This window comes from Pelecanus crispus, chromosome 1 (assembly GCF_030463565.1).
Source record: "Pelecanus crispus isolate bPelCri1 chromosome 1, bPelCri1.pri, whole genome shotgun sequence".
Lineage (NCBI taxonomy): Eukaryota > Metazoa > Chordata > Aves > Pelecaniformes > Pelecanidae > Pelecanus > Pelecanus crispus.
Genome location: NC_134643.1, coordinates 159,355,415 through 159,375,266, shown reverse-complemented (window position 1 = coordinate 159,375,266; position 19,852 = coordinate 159,355,415). Strand labels below are relative to the sequence as shown.

Sequence of the window (19,852 nt, the reverse complement as noted above, 5' to 3'; positions counted from 1 at the left end):
TACCTTTTTACCATCATCCCAGTGACTCCTTGAAATTGGTTGAAGATTAAACATGTGAAAGAAATAGAAGACTTATCTGTATCACTCTTATTGCTCCTTTTCGTGGAAATAAACAGGGAAACTAAACATGATTCTTTCTCTTGAAGAGAAAGCACAAGCGTCACAAATAGGTATACCTAATGGGCCAGTTTGTCAGCAATATTTGGTGTTTAAATTGACCATTTATGAAAGATCTTAATCTTGCTTGAAAAACTTGGGTTAGTTTTTATGTATTTGAAACAAAGAATTACTGTAACTCTTTTTAGAAGGAACACAGATCACTGGCTTTGTCATCCATGAAGTTGAATGATTCAACCACTCATGTACATGGAATTCAGTTAAAGGTGATGCTCTAAACTGGAAATCAGAAAGGACAATTGGACTGTCTACAAAGTGCTATATTATATATTAGAATGTCCCTGTGCAAACTGATGTGACAAGATCGGAATATAGCTGTATTAGGATAGCTTCAGAAACCTTTTATTCTAAGTACAGTGCTCAAGGAGGCATGAACTGGAAGGCTGAGATAAATTTATATTGAGTGCACATACAGAGGTGTTAGGTATTTTACAGAAACTGGAATATTTGCTATTGTGTCAGAATGTTTGTTCTAACCACTGTGAATTACAGAACTTTTACATGATTTCATCATCATATTTCTGCATTTCCTCTTTCCAACTTCAAGCAATTTCACAAAACTTTATGTAGCCTATTGCTATGAAATCATTTACTCTTCTGCTTGCATGCACAAGACACTTGCAGGAGATGGAAAAGAAGGATCAGAAAACCAGGATCCACCAAATAGTATAGGTGTGGCTTTGTCACGAAATTTACTTGTGGACCTAGCACCATTTTCTGTCGTTAAGATGTACCTCACTTTGCTTCTAATCACATCCCTTACCTGAGATTTGTAAATAAAATAACCTATTTGAAGTCAAAGAATGTTTATTAATCTTCTCTTTCCTCTCCCTCCACATGTACTTGTGTCCAACATTGTGTGATTTGTAGGCAATTGTATTGGGAGTTTTATTTTCAAATGTTATTTCTGATGAAAATCACCATGCAAGGATTTAAAATGCATTTGCTGAAAAGAAATGCAGTGGTAAATATTCTGTAGCAATGGTACAAGGCAACAGATCCCATGACAGTGACATTTCCTGTAGGAAATGTGTTGATTAGTCATAGAATTTTCTGGGAGAGAGTTGTTCTGGTTTTGTTGTGGTTGCCTCTGAAGTGCTCCATTTTGGTTTTCCATTAAATTAGTGGTTTAATGGCATATGTCCATATGGCTTATAGGTGCATGAAATAATTTACTTTCTGTTTACAGTACCTAGTACTGAGGTGGTCCTTTTTCAGATTATAAAACCTGATAGTGAATTTATCTGATAATTATATGTTTGAATTATTTTATCTCTGCCAGTCTATATTCATATGAAACATATGAAAGCAATCTTAACAGCTTTAAAAGTTATATTTACACTTCATTCTGAGCTTGGTTCATTCATATGGAGGGCTGATACAATGCTGCGAACAAAATGAAAATCTTAGGTGATCTATATAGGTCTTAGTGAGTTTGCCTAACATTTAAAATCTTACTAAGATCCTTTAAGTGGATGAGAATTTCACCCTTTATCTCCATGGAGACAGACATGTAAATTCATGAGATTTCTTGCAAAGTGTGGGCTATTTCAATTCTTAATCTCTTTTACTGGCTAGCCATTACAGGAAATGTAGATTTATTTATTTATTTAGAGGGATTCTGCTTTTTATGATTCATAGATCAGATCTACCTTTAAAAGGACAGTGTATCTGACTGGATTTGGAAAGTTTTGGTAAAAATTTGTACAGTGTGCCATTGTTTGCATAGGACGATGGCTGCACATTTACCTGTAGAATGGTGCTGAGTCAAGTATAAACAGGTACTCGGTACCTTTGACAAATGAAGACAAAAACATGGTTATATGATCTCATGATTTGGTAAATAGTGTATGATAAATAAAGAAGATAGTTTGCCTAACATATTAGAAAGGAAAAGTAGTTCCTTTTTATCACTTTAGTGAATTACAGCTTTCTGAGATACTGAAGTTGTTTCTCTCCACTGAATGAAAAATTACAAACTGAGGGCATTTTTTTAGTGCAGAGCTGTTGTAATGTACCCAATTAGATATGAGCAAAATTCTCTATATGTGAAAGCTTTTCCACACTGTGTGCCATTAGTTCTTCCTGCAGGTTTTGAGTGATAATAGCTTGTCAGTGTCTGCTGTCCTGAAGCTCCAAAGTGATTGAGCAGCTGTGCATTTGGTGTGCAATTTTAACAACAGTGCTAATTGCTTTACTGAGATCAAATAGTGTTTTATTGAAACACCAGGCTGTGGCCAAAGCCTGCCTTTACAAGTGTAAACTATTTTGTTGTGTAAGAACTTGAGTTACAGCCTGTGTGAACAAGGCTGTAGCTGATGCTGAGAATTCATTGCTGTCAAATCTGCGGTTAGAGTGTACTGTCCATTAATGACTTTCTGAGAAAGCATTTAGCAAAAAAGTAGGAGAGAATATTGTTCAACAAAGTGTACTTACAGCCTGGCCAGGGCAGATTTTAGCTGAATTTTCAGCTGTACTTAATGCATATTAACTTATTTTAGTGGTGGTTGTGTTTACATTATTTGGAGAGAGACTATAATTTTAAACCAAAGACCATTGCTACTAATTATGCCCAAGTTACTAGTTTAAGTGGAGAGTCAGGAAATGTCATTCAATGTTTCCATTGATTTCCAAACCATAAGTCAAATCTCTTTACTAAAAATACTTGGAAAGACTTGGAGTCTTCCAAGGTCTGTTACTTTTCCAAGAGCTACTGCTAGCATCTTCCCATCATCCTATTGCCTGTTGAATACTAACTCCCTTGTCTTTTCAGATAATATATTTTTATTTAAATTAAATTTAGATAAAAATTAGCAGAGTAGCATGAAGGTCAATCTCAAGGTAGTTTCAGTTTGATTTTTAAATCAGAAAAATAAGCTGCATGAATACTTGAACTCATACATGCATTAAGGTATAATCCTGTTAACTGGCTTTATTTAGTGTTATGTAAGGAGGACTGTAGTCTTTTGCTGGTCTTTGCTTTCTGTATTGCTGACCCTGCTTGAAAGAGTAAAAGCTAAGTAATGCTTCTTCCTTGATGTGCCAATGAAAATAGGTCTCAGTACATTGAGCTTTATACTATAAATAGAAGCAGATAATGCTAAGGTTTATTTATGGTTTCTTGGACAGAGCCTTAATGGGTTTAAATAATAGAACTTAAAAAAAAGTGAATATAGCTCATTGTTCTGGCAGCAGCATCAGATTGCTTTTTTCAGTTACCCTGGTGTCATTCTGTAAGTGGTCTCTCATGTGCAATACCTGAACATTAAAAGAATTTTTGGATCAACGTGTTTGGCTTTGTAGATTAGCAATACCAGACATTCAGTTGGTGTGTTTTGATATTTCTGTGGCATGTGTCCTGACTTACAATGCTGTTTTCCTAAAAGCATCTTTCTGCTTTGTGTAAGGGACTTTCCTTGTGGTCATACTGAATAAGGCCTGCTACTTTTTGCATTGCACTTCTATCTTGCTGAAAAACATAGCCTTACTCTTCCCTGCTAAATTTTTACACTTAGACTGTGAATGTTTTGGGGTTTTGAAGCAGTTGAATTGGATTAGTGAAGTGCATTTATTTTCTGTTCACTATTAAGGGCGCAGTCTCAAGGGCGCAGGAGCGGGCTGTCCCCGTGTGCCGTAAGACCAACCGGAGGGGAAATCGACCGGCCTGGCTGAATAGGGAGCTTTTGCGGGGACTCAGGGAAAAAAGGAGAGTCTACCGCCTTTGGCAGAAGGGGCGGGCAGCTCAGGAGGAGTACAGGGATCTTGTTAGGTCCTGCAGGGAGGAAATTAGAAAGGCAAAAGCCCAGCTAGAACTCAATCTGGCCAGTGCTGTAAAAGACAATAAAAAATGCTTTTATAAGTACATCAGCAATAAAAGGAGAGCCAAGGAGGATCTCCATTCTTTGCTGGATGTGGGGGGGAACATTGTCACCGAGGACAAGGAAAAGGCTGAAGTACTTAACGCCTTCTTTGCCTCTGTGTTCAACAGCCAGACCGGTCATCCCCAGGGTACTCAGGCCCTTGAGCAAGAGGATAGGGATAGGGACCAGAATGGAGCCCTCATAGTCCAGGAGGAAGCAGTTAATGACCTGCTATGCCACCTGGACGCTCACAAGTCTATGGGGCCGGATGGGATCCACCCGAGAGTACTGAGGGAGCTGGCAGAGGAGCTTGCCAAGCCACTTTCCATCATCTATCAACAGTCCTGGTTAACAGGGGAGGTCCCTGATGACTGGAGGCTTGCCAATGTGACGCCCATCTATAAGAAGGGCCAGAAGGAGGACCCGGGGAACTACAGGCCTGTCAGCCTGACCTCGGTGCCGGGGAAGATTATGGAGAGGTTCATCTTGAGCGAACTCCACAGGCAAGTACAGGTCAACCAGGGGATCAGGCCCAGCCAGCATGGGTTCACAAAAGGCAGGTCCTGCTTGACCAACCTGATCTCCTTCTATGACCTGGTGACCCGCCTGGTAGATGATGGAAAGGCTGTGGATGTCATCTACCTCGACTTTAGCAAAGCTTTTGACACCGTCTCGCATAATATCCTCCTCGGGAAGCTGGCAGCTCACGGCTTAGACAGGCATACTCTTCGCTGGGTAAAGAACTGGTTGGGTGGCCGAGCCCAGAGAGTAGTGATAAATGGTGTTAAGTCCAGTTGGCGGCCGGTCACGAGCGGTGTTCCCCAGGGCTCTGTTTTAGGGCCAGCCTTGTTCAATATCTTTATCAATGATCTGGATGAGGGGATCGAGTGCACCCTCAGTAAGTTTGCAGACGACACCAAATTGGGTGGGAGTGTCGATCTGCTGGAGGGTAGGATGGCCCTGCAGAGGGACCTGGACAGACTGGATCGATGGGCCGTGGCCAACTGTATGAGGTTCAACAAGGCCAAGTGCCGGGTCCTGCACTTCGGTCACAACAACCCCATGCAACGCTACAGGCTTCGGGAGGAGTGGCTGGAAAGCTGCCTGGCCGAAAAGGACCTGGGGGTGTTAGTAGATAGCCGGCTGAACATGAGCCAGCAGTGTGCCCAGGTGGCCAAGAAGGCCAACAGCATCCTGGCTTGTATCAGGAATGCTGTGGCCAGCAGGAGCAGGGAGGTGATTGTCCCCCTGTACTCAGCGCTGGTGAGGCCGCACCTGGAATACTGTGTCCAGTTTTGGGCCCCTCACTACAAGAAAGACATTGAGGTGCTGGAGCGTGTTCAGAGGCGGGCAACGAAGCTGGTGAAGGGTCTGGAGAACAAGTCTTATGAGGAGCGGCTGAGGGAACTGGGGTTGTTTAGCCTGGAGAAGAGGAGGCTGAGGGGAGACCTTATCGCTCTCTACAACTACCTGAAAGGAGGTTGTAGTGAGGTGGGTGTTGGTCTCTTCTCCCAAGTAGCTAGCGATAGGACAAGAGGAAATGGGCTTAAGCTGCGCCAGGGGAGGTTTAGACTGGAAATTAGGAAAAATTTCTTTACGGAAAGGGTGGTCAGGCATTGGAACAGGCTGCCCAGAGAGGTGGTGGAGTCACCATCCCTGGAGGCGTTTAAAAAACGGGTAGATGTGGCACTTCGGGATATGGTTTAGTCTGGTCTACCCTTGATTAGTCTAGAGTGGGCTTGGTAGTGTAGGTTAATGGTTGGACTGGATGATCTTAAAGGTCTTTTCCAACCTAGATGATTCTATGATTCTATGATTCTATGATTAATATATCGAAAAAAAATGTTCTGTGCTAGCAGATAGTTAAAATTAAGTTACATATGGGTTTGTACTTTGTGGCGAATTTATCAATTCATGATAAAACCACATCCAATTAAGCTAACAGAAGAAGTTATCCTGATTTGATACCCATGCTTAAAGTAAATTTTATAGAGCCTTTCTCTAGGGATACAAATTCCAGGTTGTGACATTAACTTGGTTTACTTAATGTTAACACAATACTCCAGGGCCATCAGACCTTTAAAAGCTGGTAGTAATACAGGAGAATGCTGTTTAGAGCTTTGTCTTTGGTACTCCCTAGCTTGATAGGTAATTTCAGAGGACTGTTTTAACAAGAGTCATGATAAAGATCAGTTTTACTGTGAAATTTAAAAAAAAAATGCTTTTTTTGAACTAATAATATCCTTCTCAAGCTGTCTTAGATTGTCTCATAATAAATATAAGAGAAATTGTCAGGCTGGGCCTGTGTAGAAGGAAGGAGAAGCCGAGGGATTTCTTCTTGATGTTCGAGGATTCATGTGTTGAATTTCCATTAGTCCTTTATGCAATAGTCTCTGAACTCAAGCACTTAACTGTATCAGGAGTAATCTTTGTGTTGCTTTTGTGTCTGGAATGTCCTCCCTAACGAAAAATTAATAAATGTTGTACAATCTAATCTACTACTTGGAAATATCTCACACTCTCTGGCATTTCTAGGAGTATTACTTAGGACAAGTGTCAATAAATCATTTGTGTGCGTTGTACATTCAAGTGCACTGACAAGGTAAAATATATTGTGTTCCAATAAAATGATAAAAGGTACCACATTTTGTTCTTGGCATAGAAGGAGGGTAGAATATGGAAACATATTCATTGCTTTACTTTCAAAATACTTTGGGTTGCTGAAAGAATTCTACCTGGTCTTCATAAGTGGGCTGAATGTCAGTTTGCTTTTTGAGTTGTGAAAAGTCTAATCAGTGACACAGAAAGAGTTGTCTGGCTGGAAAATCAGTGTAATTTTTAAACTAACCCACATCCTAATTTCAGGTCCACACTGGAGGGATCTGACGTGTGAGAAATGTTGTGTGTGCATTCCTACTGAGTCAGGCATACTTACAGAGTGTAGCATAACCTGTGACTAGGCTATTGGTGTGTCCTATGGCTGTCACTTTTATTTCCTTTAAGTAGCTTGTCTTCATATAATATTTAGGTGACTCTTTCAAATTATTGAATATTGAATAACATATTGAAATGGCTAAGAAAAACTTTGGGTTTACCTTTATTTTTAGTTTTACGCCTAATTTTGTAATTTTGGCCTTTGGTGACTTCTGAACATAATGCCTTCATTTTTCTGTAATGTGCAAGAATTGGTAATGGTTTAGGGTCCTTTTTAACTAGTTCTACTATAAATGCCTGGGACAGCAGAGATTGCTTCTCTTTCAGCCTCTTATTTCACTTTACATTTTACTTCATGACTACTCAGCTATTCTGCGGTTAATAGTCTGAGTTCAATAGGTTTTCTCTCTATTGTTCCCCCCACCTGCACGAAAGTCATGCACATCACATAGATAATTGTTTTATAAGCTTCACTGCTCCAGGTTTTGACAGTATTGCAAGATTTTATAAGTGTATATAAACTGTAATTTCAACAGTAATTTATGTTGAAAGCTTGTTTTTTGCATATGTGTTGCACTTAAGGCAGTGGAATAATCATAGTAATGAACCAATAAAAGAAATGTTAGGGTGAATATTTTTTTAAGTTTGAGACTAAATTTTATTTTAGGCCATGTCTGTAGTAGTAAAGTAAATAAGCCCAGAACTATTGACAGCAAGGCTAGCTAGAAAAGAAGATACCATGTCTATATGATTGAACTCTTACTGTCAAGAACTGCACAGCTACATCCAGCTGCTTTGGGGAGTGATGCTTTGGTTGTTCTATTTACCAAACTGTTCCTGGTATTTTTTGGTCTTATTTTGCTAAGTAGCAGTCTGACAGGTCACCCTTAGAGGTGCCCAGGAGTGCTTTCAGGACATATTTAATAAACCAAATAGATGTAGCTGTTGAAGATGCAGAAAAGAAGCTTCCCTCTAATATGCTAAATGGAAGTGTATGTAAATACATCATTACAACATAAAGCAGAGTTTTTGAGTTTAAATTGATTACATATTTAAATAGTTAAATTACTGCAGACTTGACCTAATGATGATGTTAAAAGAGCTGATGCGTGGGCTTCTCTATGTGGGACAAAGTATTAAAAATGTATTTTGTACTTAAAAAATATTTTTCATATGGTAGATTGGAATTAGTAAGACTGTTGGCTAAGGGATGAGCATTTTGTAATCCAACACCCTAAAAAAATATTTCTAGATAAAAATTGATCATTTTGGTTTTATGTAAATTCATTTTCTGCAGTGACTTGTACATTTTTTTACAGTGAATTGAAAGCATAAAGTGCTGCTTTTGGACAAGCTGTAGGTGTGGTGGGGTTTCATGATGCAAATATATGAACATTTTACTTCGGCTTATCTACTTTTTTTTTTTCTACTTGCAGACACAGCTTTCATTAAAGAGAAAGGGATCTGAGTTGACAAGCTGAGGTCTTTTTCCTGGCAATCTAAGAGTCCCTAAACTTGTTCGTGTCTGGGGAAATAGTTATTACTAGTGTTTCAGAGAACAGAGTATCACTTTGCAAATAAGATACCAAGTTATGGCTAGCTAGTCTTAAAAATGAGATGTACTTGTCATATACATAAACATTTTAATTACCACTGATTTTTATCAGCAGTAAAAAGAGTAGCAACCACATAAACACTTATTAAATATCTGAGATACTCTTTAGCCATTCTTCTTTATTCTGACTTTTTAGCTTTATAATTGAAAAGTTATTTTCATGGATTCCCTTTTATTGCCTTAAGGGAAAGTGCAGTGCAATTAGGGCAGAGTTTTGACACTTAGTTTTATGTGTTTTAGTGGTCTTGATTATACAGAGAAGTGTGAGGGGTTTGCGGTGATAGCTGTGTGTGTTGATGATCAGACATGTGACTAGTTAATTCAGCATGTGATTTCTCTTACTGCAGAAATACTGAGTGAACTGACACGATGACTTGTTTTTCCCCCCATAGTGTGCTGGAGAAGAGAATTGGGTGGACAGTCGGACTATTTATGTTGGGCATCGTGAGCCACCTCCAGGCACTGAAGCGTACATTCCACAGAGATTTCCAGATAACCGAATAGTTTCATCAAAGGTAGCAGTATTTTCCTTCATTCATTTACATAATCAGCTTAAGTTATTCTTTGTGTGTTCATTTAGTTCTTTCAAGATTTTCTTCCTATGCTTCCTATATATTTCTCCTTTACCATGACTGGCAAAGGTAAAATGAAGGTATCTCAAGTTTCTTCCACAAAAACTAATTGCCATATTGCCTCTAACATGAACAGGAATAGAATGACTTCTCCAGTTTACTGTTATAGTACATAGTAAAGTCTTAGAGTGATACTGTGCTTTTCCAAAAAGGAGTAAGAAAGCAGTTTTCATTTGGGGCAACCCTGGAGTAAAGAAGATTTTCCCAAGGAAAGACAGTGTTCTTTGTAATCTAAAGCAATACCTCAGAGTACTAGAAATAGTGTGATCAATATAAGTGCTCAACAAATGAAGCTATCTCCACAATAACAGTACTATTCCCTTCAAAAGCTCATATTTACAAAACCCCATAGAAATTATATTCTTTGTTACACACATACAGGTGAATCATTCTTAAACTCTTGGTACTATGATACATTTGTGCCCTTTAGAAACCTCCCAGTTGCCCCTCACTGTAACTAGTAAATCTTTCCATAAGCTTCAGCAGCTTTCTGTGAGCAGTTTCGTTGTTGGTACTCTCCACCTGTTTAGACTGGCTTGCTGTAGCCAAAGGTTCGTACTGTAGTGGCATGGAAAATTGCATATTTACTGCCTATTGTATGGCTAACATCCCAAGAACTTCAAGTTTTTAATGTGCTTAGATTTTAATCTTCATGAGCACACATCTTCAACCAATTGCAAAATATTGAATTAAAAAAAATAGCTCCTCTGCTGGGAAAATTTCTTTTTGAACAGTGGCTCAGCTCCACAGACTCATTTTAAGAACCTTAGTAGCATTGTGATCTCAAGGAACTGAGTGCTTGCCTTCATGGATCTGAACACTTGCCATCCATTAATATAATGGCAAAGCTGTAATAAACCCCACACTTCTCAAACGGTGCCTCATTTCTTATGTGAAATTTTGTATTTTAATACCTTCCTTCACTACTACTTTTACTACTTTATTTCTGTACTTCATTCAAAGACAGTACAATAACAAACAGCATAGTATCTAGGCATCTTTAATTAGATAGAATGTTCAAAAGGTAATGTGATGAATAATCCAGATGGAATACAGTCACACCAGTATAGTGGGAAATTCTGTGGTCTACACATAAATTTGTTTTGCCTTTTGGATTATTGAAGAGCAAATACATTTTATACAAGTCTTTTTCATTCCTGTGACACTTTTCTTATTTTTTTCATCTTGTACATCTCATCTGGGACATACGTAAATAAGCCATTGAAGTTACTGCTGATACTTTTTGAAATAAAAACATCCTACTTGACTCTGCAAGATGTTTGACATCTTTTTGTGATTATCAAGTTAGTGGAAGTTTCAAGTTACTGTGCTTTCCAGAGTGAGATTTTTAAATATGACTTAAAGCTGGATTGAGCTGAGGATCCCTGCCAGCAATTAGTAAATATGTATGATTTCAACTAGTTCAGGAAAGAGGCTTCACTATGTTTTTATTTGGATATAAAGCCTGTTCAGTTAAATGTTTTAAATGTTAAACTCTGTAGTTGTGAACTGTATCTGTAAACAGTTTTCCATAAACAAAAGATTATTAGTGGAAATAATTTTTTTATATATACAATGTTTCTTAAATTTTCTGTTTATTGACTAAACGTCTCACACTTAACATATGTCTTTGTGAAAGTAAATACAGTGGTGGTATTGCAGGAGGGAACAGAGTTCACATAAATGCTTTATAATATTGAATAGCTCCTTAGACTGAAGGCTCAGTTTTAGTGACAGTTGTCTTTAGATGAAAACTTTCCATACTGTCTTGCCTGTACCGTCCCTTTTCAAGTAAACTCTGTTATTCACATGCTCCATCCCAAACAGCCTGGGTAAAACACCATCATGACTTGACTTGCATTCATTCTGGTTCTGTAAGCTCGCTAGCTCTTAACCTTTCATTCTGTCCTTGTCACTTGCTCCCTTATGAGCACTCTGGTGGGACATCTACCACAGCTTAGGAAACACAGACATAAGCTTCCTGAAAAATGATCAAATGTACAAAATTAAGATGGGGAATCTGTAGTTGCTAGAGTAAAATATACATGCACACAAGCACACTGTATAATGTTACCTCAGCCATGAAGGATATTTCCTTTGTCTCTCATCCATAAGACAGAGAGTAACTTTCAGCTGTGCTTTTATAGGTCTTTAATGCTTATATAAGAAAGTATATGACTGCTCTTCAAGGATGAGGAATTCTGAACTTCCAAGTACAGATTTCACCAATTTAAGACAAACTGAATTTCTAAAAAGGGTAGTTTAAAACCATGAGGAAACCTCATCAATTAGACTACATGTATGCTGCTATACTAACAAATGTCCTGTCATAAAGCTGTGAAAAAAGGCAGCAGCTTGAAATAACTAGGAAAGTCTAAGGTTCATATTATTTCCTTCCAAAGGTAAACTCTACTGTTCTTCGCCAGAGGTTTCCTGGTGTCAGCAAGACAATAATTTGATTCCAGTACAGAGGGATATTTCTTGTGTATTGCAGTGTCACTGTGGAATGTGGTTAATGCTCTGTCTGCTTAATGACATACTCCTGGTGGTGAAAAATGATATCCAGACAGACCTTGGCCAAACAAAAATGCTCTTTTGATTTGATGTGTTAATTCAATTATGATTTAACAAAGCATTACAAAAAGGCTGTGTTGAAATAATAGAAGGCAAAAATTTATGCCTTTTGGATTGTGTATGCAGTTTGCTTATGTTCTAGAGGTAGTGACCTTTGTAAGGTGGATCCTTATGTTGATCTAGCTTCTAGCTACTTCAGCTGCATAGGGTGTTAGCCTTTAAAGTAGCTTTTGTGTACCCTTGATTGAATTTATCATATGACAGTGATGCAGCATGGCAGAATATCAGCTGGTAGAAAATCCTAATGTTTCAAATGAGAAGAAGGGAAAAGTAATTGAACTGGCAGGGAGGCTGCTTGCTTTTTTTTTCTTTAAAAATTATTCACATTTTGAAACTACTTACTGATTAGTAGAATTGCTATGTCAAAAGGAAAGTAAGTTAAGCTAAGTTAAAACAGTAGCAGTTAGCAGAACTCTGTAGGAAAAATGTTTTTTTCCTTCTAAAACAGGATAACAAAAGGGTTTTGTTTTTTTAATGACTGATAAATTACAAAACAACTTTTTAATATGAAACTTCCTTAAGGTCCAAGCTTCATATTTTTGTGCTGGGAGTATCCCAATCAGTATGCTAAACAGTATCTGTACATGCATAGTAATATGTGGATGTGCCTGACCGACTAAATTGCCGAAGGTCGATACTGCTCAGTATGTTGTCACCAGCAGTAGATGCCTAGGGAAGAATGCAAGAACAAGTAAGCACAGAGTGATACTTCCCCCGACTACTCTTAGTGTTTGCTGATATGTGACCAAGCTGTTTGTGAGCCAAAAGTGGTGGTTTTGTATTTAATAAGTCTTTAATGGATTTCTCTTCTGTGAATTTCTTCAATACTTTGAGCTCATGTAAATTTTCAGAATACATCATTAAGGCACAGTTAAACTGTAGAAATGTTTGCCACAAGAAACTATGAACTTTAATTTTGAAACTCCTACTTGCTAACTTCAGTTCACGTTCCAAGTACTTGAATCTGAGAACAACTGTTATCCCCTGTTTACCTTCTTGATTCTGTTAGTGATCTTTCACTCTATTTCTTTCCAGGCTGAATAACCTTAGTCTGTTGAATAATTGCTTGTGTGGAAGCTAGTTCATACCCTTGTTCAGATTGGTCTGTACCTTTTCCCAAGCCAACTGTAGAGTTTTTAAGATGGAGAAATGCACGGAACAGTCAATGTATAGGCTAACTATGGATTTATACAGTGGCATAATGATGTTTTTGGTTCTTTAATCATTTGTTAATTTCTAACATTCAAATTCCTTTTCCTGATGTTGATCAGATATCTTTATAGAACTGCTATGCTTCAAGGATCTCATTCATCTGTAGACAAAGTAGGGGTTTGCGTCTCCTGTTCTAGCTGAATCAGTGAACTGAAGACTAATTGAATGTGTACATTTGTCTCATGAACAGAGGGGAGAGTCGTATAGAAAATAAAATCTTTTTGGGGCAACAATATGGAGTTCTGTAAGAACATGTTTAATTATAGCTGCTTACTGCTTTTGACAGACAACATAAAGAATAAACCACAAGAAAGAACTAAAAATTTCAGAGATGTCAGGATAGGGACAGCCTGTTGAATGAGAGATCAGAGACAGCTGACAAACTTAGAAACTCCAGGAACATTCTGCAGGAGGACTGATTGGTTTTTTTCCATACCACCCATAGAGAAAGCTGGGTTAGAGAGGCTTGCAAAGTCTTTTATTCTTCTTTTCAGTCTGGGGGTAATCGGTACCTAGTATTTTGCCTTGATGATCATATCTAGCTGCAAACTTTTACTGTCATAGTTTCATAAAGAGAAATTTTTACAGCTACAAAAAACGCATGTGCCTGGGTCACTAACATAAGTGGAAGCAGTGGGGGCCTAAGCTCCCCAATGATGATACTGAAGAGTAGCAGGATGACTCGTAAGTGAAATGCAAGATTGAATCTACAGTGGATGCAGAACTGTTATTTGAAGAATTTGCCCTGAAGTAAAGAGATTTCATTCAAGTTAATTTATGATATGAAATGCTGACTTGTACTGTAGCTTTATTTCCTGTGTAGGTTCTTATAAAGAAGCAATAAGGTGAGCTTAGATGGGAAAACAGTATTATTATTACTCCTGCTTTGCAATGCTGTACAACTATATTCATGGACCATAAGTGCTCCTGGTTTTGCTTTACAAATAATACTGTCTCCAGTTGTCTGCATGTTTCCTTGGGACTTCTCATCAAATACTGATCCAAACATTGATTTGTATGAGAATGGCCTGAAACTATAATGCTGCATGTTGAGAATCCTATAAATTGCAAGGGAAACCTTAGCTACTTTCAGTGCTAATCTGATTAATTCTGAGTCATCTCAATTGCAGTGACTAATAGTTAAATAAAGTTAAGTAATTCTGACATGTTTCAGTGGATGTTGTTGAAATGTTCCTTTCTTCCAGCAGAAGTTCATGCCCTTGTGCTATACCTCTTCCCTGCAGCACTCACTCTTAGTGTCTTTACAAAAATGCACAGACTGGGGGTGTGTGTGTGGTGTGTTCTGATTCCTCATTTTGTTGCCACATTTAGAAGAAATGTTAATGCTGAAGCTTAAGGAAGTATTATAAAATGCCTCCACCAAGATAAGCCACTTGGAACCCAGAGGAGACATAGGCTGTCCCAGACCTCTCCAAGGTGATGCTTCATAACTGGAAGGATTTGTCTGGCCTCTCCAGGGCCATGACACGGCAATTTTAAGTTGAGGAGTTCAAACACAGCCATAAGAAATGACATTTGAAAGTCAAAAAAGCATCCAAAGCCCACAGTGGAAACTGGCATGGTTGTATGTTTGTGAAGGTGACAAATATTTATGTAGCATGCCATGTGGGGTCAGAGAGGATGGGTAAACACAAATGCATATTGGGACAGGTATCAATGCAGGGAATGTTGTGTGTGCCTTTTAGTGTGGACATACTGATCTGCTCTAAAAGCAGCTGTAACATGGAGCTCCCAGCTTGTGCTCAGGTAATGCACTGACTCACAGCCTTACTGGCTGAAGCAGAAGGTCAGATCCAATGCTGCAAGGGTTAAATAGTCAGGTTTGCGCAGCCATGCCAAAGCAGTAGTAGCTGTTAGCGATGAAGAAAGAGCAAAGGGGCTTTATCTGGCAGTCAATCTAAAATGTTTCTGAATCAATTGGGCTCTCTAAGGTGTCAGGCTGAGGGGTAGCAATAGCAGTGATGGGATGGGAATGCATGTGTGCAGTTCTCCTTCCAGGCATGATAATACAGTTTCCTTCTGTGGACAACTGCCAGTGCCTAGAGAGCAAGGAAGAGCTGTTAGCTCTTGGTGATTGTTGTGGTTTAGCCCCAGCCAGCAACTAAGCACCACGCAGCTGCTCGCTCACTCCCCCTACCCCGATGGGATGGGGGAGAGAATCGGAGGAGTAAGAGTGAGAAACACTCCTGGGTTGAGATAAGAACAGTTTAATAATTGAAATAAAGTAAAATAGTAATGCTAATAGTAACAGTATAATAATGATAATAATAATAATGATACACGAAGCAAGTGATGCACAATGCAATTGCTCACCACCCGCCGACCAATACCCAGACAGTTCCTGAGCAGCGATCGCTGCTCCCCGGCCACCCCCCCCAGTTTCTATACTGAGCATGACGTCATATGGTATGGAATAGCCCTTTGGTCAGTTTGGATCAACTATTCTGGCTGTGCCCCCTCCCAGTTTCTTGTGCGCCTGGCAGAGCATGGGAAGCTGAAAAAGTCCTTGACTAGCATAAGCAGTACTCAGCAACAACTAAAAACATCAGCATGTTATCAACATTCTTCTCCTACTAAATCCAAAACACAGCACTATGCCTGCTGCTAGGAAGAAAATTAACTCTATCCCAGCCGAAACCAGGACAGTGATCCTGCTCGGGTGGGATTTCCAGGGCAAAGACTCTCTGCAACCTCCCAGGAGAAGCCATCTACCCTTCCCCTGACAGCCCAGGGTTAAGAGTGATCTTCTATTCTCTGCTGGTACTGCCCCAAACAGAGCTTTTAAGTTAAGTTTTTCATATCAGTATGGAGTCTGCATGCAGTAAGAGAGAAGCGGAAGAAAGGAAGGAAAGCAAGCAGGTTCAAACCCAACACTAGGGAGGACAGGTGTAATTTGTCTCACTTTACATATAACAAAGCGAAGCTCACTCACTCTTGCACACACTTTATTACGCTTTCTTCTCTTTGCCTAATGCTCTCCGTGACTTCTGTCTTTTAGTCAGTCATTCTTGCTGTAAGTTTTTGGTTTTTTTTTAAATTGTAATTAGATAATCTTCCAGATGCTGGGGGTACCTTTGTCAGAGGAGTTCCTGGAGATACAGCTCCCATTTGATAAGATTGAGAGTTGCTGAACAAGGACTCCTAAAGATATGCTTCTTTGTAGTAGAAATCCTGTTTTACTAGCAAGTATTTTTAAGAAACCCTATGACAAAATTTGTATGCTTGTTCATTCAAATGCATAGGCACCATTTGAACTGATTTCCCCAAATCAGTTTCATTTTTGCACTGTCTCTGAAGTGTACAGGTGGCTCTGTCACATGCAAAAGCCCTACATGTAACAGAGCTTACTGTGATCCATGTAATGTGAACCACCCTACATCATGTGGTGTACAGAAACAGGGGCCTCTCACTCAATGGGGAGTGATAAACACTGTGTAGGTGGCATGCATGTTAATATTTTCATTAAAATGTAGTTAATTGTGTATCGCTACATTAATTCCAAATTGTCCTAAATGTTGCAAAATGCTTTTCAAAATTTCATGCATATTACTATTCTAATTTTGAGTTGTATATAAGCACAGAAGTCTGAAGTTGTTTGCTTGAAGAAGTTAGAGTTGACACTGATTTAATACATGGTAGATTGTAGATCAGTTCTGCTACAAACTTCCTGTGTGGTTATAAGCAAGCCACTTGAGATAGACAAGCCATACTCTCAACTCCGTTCTTAGGACTTCAGGTAATTATTGATTTCCTTTTTTCACAGCCTTTACTATAGTTTTCTCTGCCAGTTCTCTGCTCTATTAGACTTTCACAAACTGTGTCTTTCTTTAAAAAAAAAAGTAACATTTTTAGAAATAAAACTAATTTTAAAGAAGCTGTCAAACTGCTGATCAGACCCTTTTCAGCTGTTCTCTTGAAGGGGGATAACTATAGGTATATAATATATGTAATACTCATGCTGTTTTAATAGCATAATAATATGTAAAGTAGTATATATAAAATGTTACATGCATATATATACACACACATACAGTCCAGTTGTTAAGCTGGCAGCTTTAAGAATGTGTTGTCTCTAGGTGATTGATAGGTACTATAAAAATCTGTATGTTAAAAATACTGAAGCCACTATGGACATGTTTAAGGTTTGTGTATGTGTCTTGATCTATTAAAAGAAAAACACTGAAAAACTTAAAGAAGTGACTGCAAGATTATTGTTCAGCTTCTATCTGTTCTTCCCTGAATTTATTATCCTGAAGATGGATTCTGTTTTGCACAAGGGATGAGAATCAGCATAGCAAGATGTCTAAAAACCAGGGCTGGAGCAACATAGTAGATATTTTTGTCAGAATAGTTTTAAGCCTCTACAAGAAACAGTAGAAAAGTTTGAGGGAAAAGAGTGAAGTCAGAGCAGGTTAGAAGAGAGATGATGACTAAAACAAATAGGCTGTAAGAAACTGAGGTGTTGACAGAACTCAATAATGCAATATGGAGTGCTTTTTTTCTTACAGCTCCAGCTTTTGATGTCAAGTGATTACTTAAGAAACTCTCCTTTTAATTAAGAAAATACCTGCCTCTTACGGTGGAAAGAGAAGCTGGAAATGTCAGCCAAAATTCTGACATACAGATATGTCAGAATACAGTCAAAATATGTCAGATAGGTCAAAATACAGTGTTTAAAAAAAAAAATTAAACCATTATTAAGATGACCTATTCTATATTTTTTTAATTCATGGGACTGGGTCTAACGAGGAGGTGTTGGAGCTGGAAGCAACACAGCATTAGCCAAGAGGGTGCAAGAAGTGCTGGGATGGAACAGGGGCATGAGCGGGAATACTGTGGAGGTGTTCATAAGTAGTCCAAGCACGTGATTACAGAAATACACCAGCACTGCAGGTGCTATTGCAATTATAAATGGGAGGACAATCTACTTGAATTATGCTGTTTTGATTCTACATAAACTGATTTTATAGTTCTTTACACAGTGTTCAGATGCATCTGTTCACACAATGTGTTCATCTGTTGGATGAAAACATAACTCTACTATTTGCTGTCTGATGTATTACCTCCTGTATGTAAAAGGCATATATGTGCTATGGCCTTTAAGTCTTTTGCAGCAATTGAAAAAGATCAGTTAAGCCTTCCCCAGCTTAAAAGCTTCAAGTGGACAACTATTTGGATACCCTTACTTCCTTCAAGTGAGTTATAGTGAAAAAAGGTAGTTAAATATACATAAACTGCTTTTCAGAGTTTTCAAAGAGCATGACTAGAAATTATCTGAGGAAGAGAGATGGTATTAACTCTCTATCTGATGCATTTGATATCCTCATTTTTAATGCCTTTTCTTCAAAGATTTTTTTGTGTGTGTGTGTAACTAGGGTAGAGAAACTGCCTTGAATGCAGTCATGAAATAAATCTTGTTGAGTGGCAGCCATTTTGTTGTTTCTCCTGGGAGTGATTATGGTGGTTAAACATTAATCAACCATTTGTCGATACTGCTCTGAGCTGCTGATGGCTAGGGCAGGGGGGGGGTCTGTCTAGGCATCTTAGTGGTCTGTTTTTCTTACCTAAACTCCTTTAAAAATTGTTACTTCTTCTTTAAAGAAAGAAGAATGGGCAGAATAAAGGTGTGCTTTGTATGTCTGAAACCCAGTGTAATAAAGTGCTAGAAGTCTGTCAGGTTGATTGAAAATAAAGTTTTAAGAAGTTCTCTGTGTTAAAGAAGCATCCATTTTAAGTAACACCTCTTGGACCATAAAAATTACCTGCTCCCAGGTTATTCACACTTATTTGGGTAAGAGAGATGCTGACCAAAGGTGGAACTGCAGGAAAGACCACTGCTTCACAGGGAAAGCGGTGAAATGAGGTTGGAATATGAGGAGGATCAGATACTAAGGGTAAAGATGAACATTTTTTTTTTTACATGTTTTTGTAGATTGTTGTTTAACTAATTTACTTGACTCCCTCAATTAGGTGTTTTAAATACCTAGTCTGACAACAGTATGCTGTTGCCACGCATTTAGTCAAATAACCCTCTAGGAGATTTAAACAGGGAGTTAATTGCTTAAGAGATTTTATTTTATGAATGGTCATTTGAGGAGCTTGTATACATCATCAGACTTTAACAGTCAAAAAAAACCTCCTTAACGTGGAAAAAACACTTGTTCTGTCAAAAGAGCTAAACATAAAAATGTGAACAGAAGTTTTTCACTGAAACCTCTATAATTTTTCCTTCTCAGCAGAGATTCATAAAGAAATAAATGTGTAAGATTAGAAAACAGAGATAATTTGCCTGATAATCAAAGTTAATGATGAAAATAATAAATTCTTAGAATAGAATCTATATTGGCATATATCGCAACAGCAGCTTTGAATGAGTGGGACTGTTGTGCAAGGAAAAATAATCAAGTCTAACCAGTTCCGTTTTGAAATTCCAAGATAAGTAGCTGGGTAGTGGGCAGTTCAAGCAGCATTCCAGTGTGATGAAAAGTATTCTGATTGCAAGATGAGAGCACTTGACTTCCTAGCTGTTGCATGTATGCCTGCCTGAGTTTTGGCTTGCTCAGAGGTTATTTAATATTGAGGTAACTATTAAGCAGGATAAGTGTTTACTTGGGACATATTTAGAATAGATATTGATTTTTGGCACATGATAGAAAAAGAACATTTCATTCCTATGTCCTACAGATGTCCAGGTTTTAACCCAAACGAGTAGAAAGATGACTCTGCATACTAGGGGTTTCACGTATAACTAAGGTGTGCTTTTTGGG

General features: G+C 38.4%; 1 protein-coding gene across 1 annotated transcript in view; it reads left to right on the top strand.

The window, feature by feature from the left end:
- The first annotated feature begins 6,142 nt into the window (after window positions 1–6,142).
- ATP11A (ATPase phospholipid transporting 11A) overlaps window positions 6,143–19,852 on the top strand; it is a 70,734-nt gene continuing 57,024 nt past the window's right edge. The window contains exons 1-2 of the mRNA XM_075728105.1: window positions 6,143–6,166; window positions 8,979–9,101. Coding sequence (XP_075584220.1) covers window positions 6,143–6,166; window positions 8,979–9,101 — 147 coding nt within the window. The remainder of the gene's footprint in view (window positions 6,167–8,978; window positions 9,102–19,852) is intronic.